This window comes from Populus alba, chromosome 1, assembly GCF_005239225.2.
Source record: "Populus alba chromosome 1, ASM523922v2, whole genome shotgun sequence".
Classification (NCBI taxonomy): Eukaryota; Viridiplantae; Streptophyta; class Magnoliopsida; order Malpighiales; family Salicaceae; genus Populus; species Populus alba.
In genome coordinates, this window is record NC_133284.1 from 5,681,647 (window position 1) to 5,689,861 (window position 8,215).

At 34.4% G+C, this 8,215-nt stretch overlaps 1 protein-coding gene across 1 annotated transcript; it reads right to left on the reverse strand.

Annotated features, from left to right (window-relative positions):
* Nucleotides 1–399: 399 nt before the first annotated feature.
* LOC118043394 (agamous-like MADS-box protein MADS4) lies at nt 400–6,728 on the reverse strand. Its single transcript, XM_035051363.2, has 8 exons — nt 6,295–6,728; nt 3,403–3,481; nt 2,309–2,376; nt 2,066–2,165; nt 1,793–1,834; nt 1,667–1,708; nt 1,026–1,162; nt 400–781 (listed from the first exon to the last, which is right to left on the reverse strand). Exons 1-8 carry the CDS (start codon nt 6,477–6,479, stop codon nt 706–708), a joined length of 729 nt encoding a protein of 242 aa, XP_034907254.1. The 5' UTR covers nt 6,480–6,728; the 3' UTR covers nt 400–705.
* Between the last annotated feature and the right edge of the window lie 1,487 nt (nt 6,729–8,215).

Here is an 8,215-nt window from a genome sequence, read left to right on the forward strand (position 1 = left end):
ATCATATCAGCTAATTTCTTAATAAAAAAGCTGAAGTATTTTCGATCAATATTGCAAGGCAATATCACTCATGTAACAGGCCATGAAAATCCGGGTTGCTGCATGCAACCTATGAAATAGGCCACCTTGTTCTCTGTCTGTGATTCTGCATGTCAAACCTCTATGTTGCGACAGCTGATGGCATGGACCATATAAGGGGAAAAGAAGCTAATGCATCAGCTAGCTCCACTCATCAAGAAATAAATAAAAAAGAAGCTCACAGAGCCCATAATTATAACGAGTCAGGTTCACTAATTTCCAGTGTTCTATCTCTATTTTCTGCATAATTCTAAACCGCACAGAACATCATGAGAGTCACGTAAAGATAAACAGATAGATAGAAACACATTAAAAGCTGGAGTATCTTATGGTCTTACATACAAAGGAGAATTATTCTTCATTTGAAAAAAAAAAAAAAAAGCCTGCAACTGCTAAGTGCTAAACGAAGCAGCGCAGTGCCTTGCACACGCCACACAAAGCATTACTTGCACTGTTCCTACGGTGCAGTAGAATTATGATATAGACCACCTACGTGCTAAACGAAGACTGTTTCATCAATAACATACAAGACAAAACACAAATTTGCTGATCAAATATGGGAACCATCATGTTGAGGAAAGGAATACCATGCATGGCTGAGAGTGAGAACCATAGCTAGTCTTCTTATCATGCTAACCAACCTGGCATGTAAGTAGTCATACTTGGCCCAGCAGTGACCATTGTTATATTTTCTGGCTGATACCTGCAGTTCAGAATAAAATCGTTGTAAGACAAATCCCCCTCGTCACTTAGCTTTTGCTCTTAAACGTTGACAAGTGATTCTACAATGTTGGAACGATGGCTTCCAGAAACATAACTGACGTAAAACAATCACTTTAGTTTCTTCTTTTTTTTTTCTTTTTTTTTTTTTTCTGTGACCATCATTTTATGTAACCAGCGGAAAGGTTGCAAAACAGTAAGGATTAGACTTAAGAGACCAGACATACCCAATTTGTAGTGTAGGTTCACACTCCAAAGCATGAAAAAACCCATCACCCTGGGGTTGAGCTTGTTGTCTAGCGTACTCCACATCTTCTGCACTTGGATTCAACTGGAATGAATTTAAGTGGTAGCCTTCCATCAACTGCAAAGTGAGCAAATACAACAACCGATATGTCATCATATTCAGGCTATTCTTAGCAGGGGAGGCCAAATCAATAGGAGTAATTTATGTTCAATGTTGTCATAAAGTCAATGTATCCCAGAAGGTTAAGGATGGCAGCCACCAACCATTAACCGGCAGCCACCAGTCATTTTCACATTGCCACCAATCATTATCTTTCACACATGGAACTTTCATTTTTCATGCTTTAATTAACACTAGAGAGAAAGAGAGAGTAAGAGTTTGAGAGTTTGCAATTTATGTAAGCTTGTTATTTATAAAATAAAACAGATTATTTATTTTTCCCTTAAGTGTTTCAAAACCATCACCGGTGGTCTCTCCCACCAACCTTCAATATGTGGAAAGGAACTTAATGCTTAGCAGTGATTTCGATTTCTACTTAACAGAAACTTCTGACTTGAATTAATTTTAGGGGTTCTTGTTTCTGAACTAACTTGCTTCCACCTAAATGGAAAAGTAACATACCCTTTCTTTCAGGGACTTATTAGCTGCAGTCAGCATGTGCTCCTGCATGTAATGTTTGGAGTTAAATAAAGAGTGCTAGGAAAAGGAAATCAACAGCCAACAAGGAAGCTTCAGAAGTTTCCATACCTTATGCTGTAGGTCATTGAGCTGATCCAGCATGTATTGGGTCTGTAGAACAATAAGAGGAATTATGAAGTTGAGATATGTACTGCTGGGTGTCAAGTGCTTTGTTACATATATAAAGTACTTATTTGTGTGCAGTCAAGTCAAATTTAACATCCAAGAGAAGTTTAACTGTAATTGACTCTGTTCTATATTTTCAGAATTTTACTTATTAATCAGAATACTAAGTATAGTCAATTTGATAATATATATCCAATCGTTCTATCTTCAAAATACCCTTGTTGATCTGATCTGCTTCAATGACATATCAAGCTGCCTTTCAAGTGATTCTAGGTCTTTGCTGCTTAGAGGGCCAAGTTCTTCTCCCAAAAGATTCCTGTAGTTCGATGGCAATGAAATATTTGGTGATATCAAAGGTCAGATTTCAATATTATTTTTGAATGTAGATAATGACACTTTCTAATGAGGATCACCCTTGAAAGACTACATTTTAAAAATTGCTGCTTAAGGCATCCTCACCTTTGGGTTCTTTGCAGGCCTTCATAACGTGCTTTAAGCTTCAGATATTCCTGCTGACTACTCAGTTCCTACAGCCAAAGCAGTACAATCCATTTGAACATGAATGATTCAAAACACCTACAAATTACGTTGATAAGATTTGCAGTGCATATATGCAAGTGCACTGGACTATCAGTGAGCCTTGACGAGGCAGTAGCCATAATATCTTATCATAATTGATAATATTGATTAATATTATCAAAGCTCCAAACTAATATAATAATTGAGATTACTTGCTTCCTGAAAATAATATATATATATATATAGTTGATAAATGTAGTTAAAGATTTTTAGCTGCTGTTTTTTTCTGCAATTTTGTTCTTGATTTTCTTAATGACGACAAACTGTTATTTTTTGATGAATAAAGCCGATCATTTTTTAAGAAAAAAATAGACTCATTTTATTCAAATTATAAAAAGAAAAGGGGCATTTTCCAGCTACCAAAAAGTAAGTTATTGTTTACATTCCCTCAATTACAAATTAAGATGACCTTGATCGGAACTACGAGGATGTGCTCTAAGGACATGGTATTGTAAGTAAGTTATAAAGACCATTGCTAATTCCTTTACTTGAAAAAAATTTCACCAACAAATTATTGTTAGTTTACGCTTGCCTATAGAACTTGCTTCTTGTCACTGCACCGGATCTCGCAGCAACAGATTGCAACAACTAAAATACAACTGCTACGTGTCTTTTAAGAATGCTATTAGCTTGGTTCAACATTGTAAGAAAGCAAACTTAGTTCCACAGAATCTAGCTGACTGAAATAATAATGATTACTAGATAAATTAAATATTGGCTAGAATCATCACAAAAAAAAAAAAAAAAAATCCTCAAGCATTCTGGTTTTGAATTACATCTCAGGGGGGCATCATATATCTATCTTCTGTGATAATTTCTGGACTTTTATATATCCTTTGTTGTGATATTTATTGCCACGCAAACCTGATTGTTTCTATATAACTTACTAGAAATTCATACTTTAGAAGATCAAATAAAGGACCAGAAGAAAGAGGGAAATTCAAAGGATATAGGAAAAGGGTAAATTTGCGTACCAGGGCCTCCCTTGCAGACACATTTGGCTCTGGTGCTCCATAGTTGCACTTCTGGTACCTCTCAAGAGTTTTGAGCATGCTGAACAACAACAGCAAAAATAAGTAGATTTTAAATCTTAAAATCTAACCATCAAGATTGATGCAAAGATTGTAACAACAAATAGAGACATGTATGAGGACAACATAGCAAGGATCTATTTTGAGCATAATAATCCTTTTCAGATAGTGTTAGTTTCCTGTGAAATTTTCTTACTTTTCCTGTCTAAGTTGGTAAGAAACTCATTTACATTTTATTTTATCATTAACCCAACAAATTTATTTTGAGATTTTATTGCAATAGCTAACAATTCACAAGGGGAGAGAGCCGATCTGTAGTGTAGTTATGACATGGTATTTCAATAGAAATATGCCAAAGTCGAGTGAATGAACTTAGAATTGACCAATATTTCTCTAATGCATTTTTTAAAAAAGTTTAAACTTGGTACATGTGAATAAGTAGTTTGTAAAGTTAAACTAACCATTGAAAGTTACCAATTATAAATTGATTAAATTTCTCTATCTAAAGAGTTTTCTTTTCCAAATCTTTGTTGTACACTACATCAGTTCGAGTCCGTAAATATGAACAATCTTTTGCTGCTCATTTTCTCTGGTTATTAAGGCCAACCAGAAGCATACGGATAGCACACCCTCTTCGTAATTAAGAAACAATTTGGTGATGTTTCAGGATGAATTTATAAATAAATTGGGCTGTGGAGATCAGGTATGGTCATAGAGTTGATGGCATGCGAAATTGGGAAGCCAATTTTCAAGCAATTAGTCAGCTAATAACAAATATTTGGTGACAAATGATGATGATTAATTTGAGCAATGAAGTTTTAAAAAGATAGAAAATTGACTGTAGAAGCACCCCGCCCCCAAAGTTTAGCAGTTGCCATTGCAGTTCTATATTTTTTTTGTCACGAAAGAAAAAAAAAAAGAGCTCTTTAATTCAAAGCTGAAAGAGATGGGAACAAATTAATTAGGAGGTTTTATTTGATGTATTTTTTGAAAATTTTCTTCAGAAGATCAGCAATAATTCAAGGAAAAAATCCATTAATTCAATAGAAGAAATGTAATTAACCCTACTTTAACAAATTAGTTAATTAAAAATGTCTAGACATAAATAGTCAATTGTACAAGCAAAACCCTAAGATAATTAAGAACACAGAATGTAATGTTGGACTGGAATTTAAGGGCACTAACAATTGGACAAGAGAAAAGGAACCTCTAATTAGGAGGAGTTAAAACATCCTGTGGACATTAGATTGATCACTCCAAAGACACAAACTCAATTACAGACTTCGAGAGCACACCGCTATTAAGATGACCTCTGATTTGAATGAAAGAGAACAATTCAGTATACTGAAAAGAGTGAGAGGACTACTGATCTGTAGATACTGAAACCTAAAGTATCCTTGGCAAAGATCAAAACCCTAGATGTCTCTATCAGTTCATGTGACTGGAAATATCCTCTCTCCACCGAAACAGAAAAGAGAGAGTTGAAGATCCAATGGAAAGAATGGAAGCTCCCATGTGAAAGGACTGATGTGAAGGGAGAAGAGAAGAAAAAACAGCAGTCATAATGTCCCGTTCTTATTGATTGATAGAAAACATTTGCAGCAAAAAGTATGAGGGTAGAGAGCATGAATTATGACGAACTTGTCTTTTCCATCATGTAATTAAATTTAATCATAACAAAAGTTTGTGTTTTTATTTTTTTCTTCTCAAAATTAACTTTGAAAACTCTGTGAGGTAGTTGGGAAAAAACCTACAAAATTGAAAATGTGTAAAACAGAAAATCAATGAAGACATGGACTGACAATATAAAGGTAAATTAAAGGAAAACCCTAAGCTTCATAGATCGCAAATGATCAGAGAGAGAGAGAGAGAGAGAGAGATAGCAAGATCAACTAAATTGCAAACTTTCTCCAATCAAAACTTCAACAGCTCCCAGAAACTCTAACTTTTTTAACGAAATCAAGTTGATTGGAGTTTTGAAATGAACAATCTAAGACCTTATTAACCTCAAAATGGTTGAATGAAAAAGGGCAGCACTTTCAAAGATTAAAGAGGGAGAAAGAAGAGAAGATTGTTCTTGATCTTATGCAACAACCATGCTATGTTGGATCCTGAAGAGAAAATGAAAGGAAAAGAATGATAAAGAAGACAAAGGATGAATTATGACTATGGGTGATCAGAAAATAACGTTTTTAGCTTCTATGATTATGAAGAAAACTCCATATACATCGCATAGCTTGATGGGTCTCTCGAACTGTTGGAAGAGCAACAGATCATCATATTGTTTTTACTTTTCAAGAAGAAAAATGAACACAGAAATGGAAAATTCAGATAGTAAACGTAAAAGGAAAAGAGACGGAGAAAGGGCAAAAGACTATGGGAGCTAAGAAAAATTGTATAGAGTTTGGGTCAATATAACAGTAGATATAACGTTTATCTCTCTTTTTTGTGGTTTTCCAGTTGCAGATCTAGCATCAATACCAACACGAACACACTCTACCTGCTATAAACGCCGAGACATTCATAGAAACGGAAACAAAAAGAAACCAACTTTTATTTCCCTCTCTCTCTTCAATTCTCAGAACAAATGCTTAAAAAACCCAACACTGAAAACAGAAAAAATCAACTTACCGAGCTCCGAAAATCTAAAGACAGGTCTCAAAACAAGGAAAAAAAAAAAAAAAGGTCAAAGAAACATTGGGCGAATCTAGCTAGCTAAGAGAGAGAAAGAGTGAAGGAAGCTGCATGCGAGAGTTAAAAGAGAGAAGCTTTTGTGTTTTTTTTTTTTCCTGTGTGTGTTTGAAGGGTACAAAAATTGGTTTGTTTTGGTGATACCTTGAACCACTGCAAAACTCGTACAGCTTTCCTCTATTGGAGAAGATGATGAGAGCAACCTCTGCTTCACAAAGAACGGAAAGCTCATAGGCTTTCTTCAAAAGTCCATTCCTTCTCTTTGCAAATGTTACTTGCCTGTTGATCTTGTTCTCAATTCTCTTCAACTCAACCCTACCTCTCCCCATATCTTCTCCCTCTCTCTCTCTCTCTCTCTCTCTCTCTCCACCAAAAACCTTTCTTTAATTTTAGCACTCAACAAATCCCAACAAGTCTCCACACATAAAAGTTTTCTTCTTTTTTTATACACCCACACGCACTCGCTCTCTCTTCCTCTCTTCAAGCACCAGCACCAATCTCTTTATCGGTATTTAGGCTTTATTAATATTAACTCGGTGCATCACGCTAAAATACACATACGTAGACCCCGTAAATACAGATTTATTTTTAGCTATGTTCACCATAATTTGTTTGGAATCTCACTAACACCATTAATTATATATATAAAAAAGGAAGCCCTCTCTCAACATATTCACCTCTGTTTACACCAAAATTACTCTTCTGTTAATACTGTTTTTACTAGAAATTAACACTAGCAAGAATAATAGTGTGTGTGTGTGTGTGTGTGTGTGTGTGTATGTAATGTATGCATGGATGGCTAAATGAGAATATTGATAATGATACCATATAAAGTTTCGAAAAATCAAAATCAAAATCGATTGCTGGGTTGCTTACAATGTACGCTAATACTACATTGCTGCTCAACGAGCTTCAAAGTTGTGTATTGTACCTGCCTAGCTACAGAGGCTTTAAATTTTGGTGGCGTATGATGTGAAGTCAGGGAGTTGAATGTAGGGATGGAAATTTAATCTGAATCATCTCAATGGATGTGTATTTTTAAAATAAAAAAAATAATGAATAGAATATAAATATTATTAAATTTAATTTGAAAATTCGACCGAACTTACTCAAAATATATATTAAATATATAAATATATTTCAAGAATATGAGATTTTTTCTAATTCAATATGATATTTACATATTTAATATTGAGATAAAACACACACCATATTTTAAATATATATTAACTATTTTTTTATTAATTAATAAATAATAATAGACAATAAATACCTGAAATTTAATAAATAATTTATAAATATCTAGATTTTTTGACTAATAAATAATAAATATAATATAAATATAAAAAAAAATTCTATCCGTGAATAGACATTATCATACCTCAATCGGATGGACGGTGGAGAACCAGATTGGAGAAAGTAAATGTACTTATGAAAAGAAAAGGAGAGTTGGGGTATTTGAGGAATAAATGTTAAAGCAGGAAGGGCAAGTGATATACGTGTCTAAAGGTTAAGTGGAAGGACAACTGACTATTTTCCAGTTTGGGCAATCATGGGACTTAACCTTAAAAATGTTTTATTCCTAGTTCCTTTGATTTTACCATTATGTCCTTGCATTCACTTTTGTGGTTAGGGTTTGCGTGTACGGTCTGTTTGGTTGTGTTGTCCACAGAACCGAAGGGACCAGGGGGGCGAGTACGGGCGCTGACCCTCTCTTCGGCCAGTCCTCGCTTCTCGAGCCAAACATGGTGGGATCAGTCACGTGCCCAGACTATGGGATCGTCCTGCCGAGCAACAGTCTGTTTTTGAATTTAGATAGTGTAGTAATGAGTTTTTATTTTTTAAAATTTGTTTTTAATATTGGTTTATAATATAAAATGATTTAAAAATATTAAAGATATAATTTAAAATAATTTTTTTTAACTTTTCTAAAAATACTTTTATACAGCAGCCTCTCCTTATGGACATGACTACTATTTAGCTGTGCTTTAATAGTCCTCGCATGGCTCTTCTTTCATACTGAATACTAACTCAACGCTGGATTCAAGTCTTCTTAATTCTTACT

What these genes read in the sequence shown, in the direction of transcription:
- LOC118043394 (XM_035051363.2), bottom strand. Translation starts at nt 6,479, where the DNA reads ATGGGGAGAGGTAGGGTTGAGTTGAAGAGAATTGAGAACAAGATCAAC. An exon ending in GAGTTTTGCAGTGGTTCAAG is followed by an intron (nt 3,482 to 6,294) that starts GTATCACCAAAA and finishes GTTGTTGTTCAG; the next exon opens with CATGCTCAAAACTCTTGAGA. An exon ending in GGCCTGCAAAGAACCCAAAG is followed by an intron (nt 2,166 to 2,308) that starts GTGAGGATGCCT and finishes ATCGAACTACAG; the next exon opens with GAATCTTTTGGGAGAAGAAC.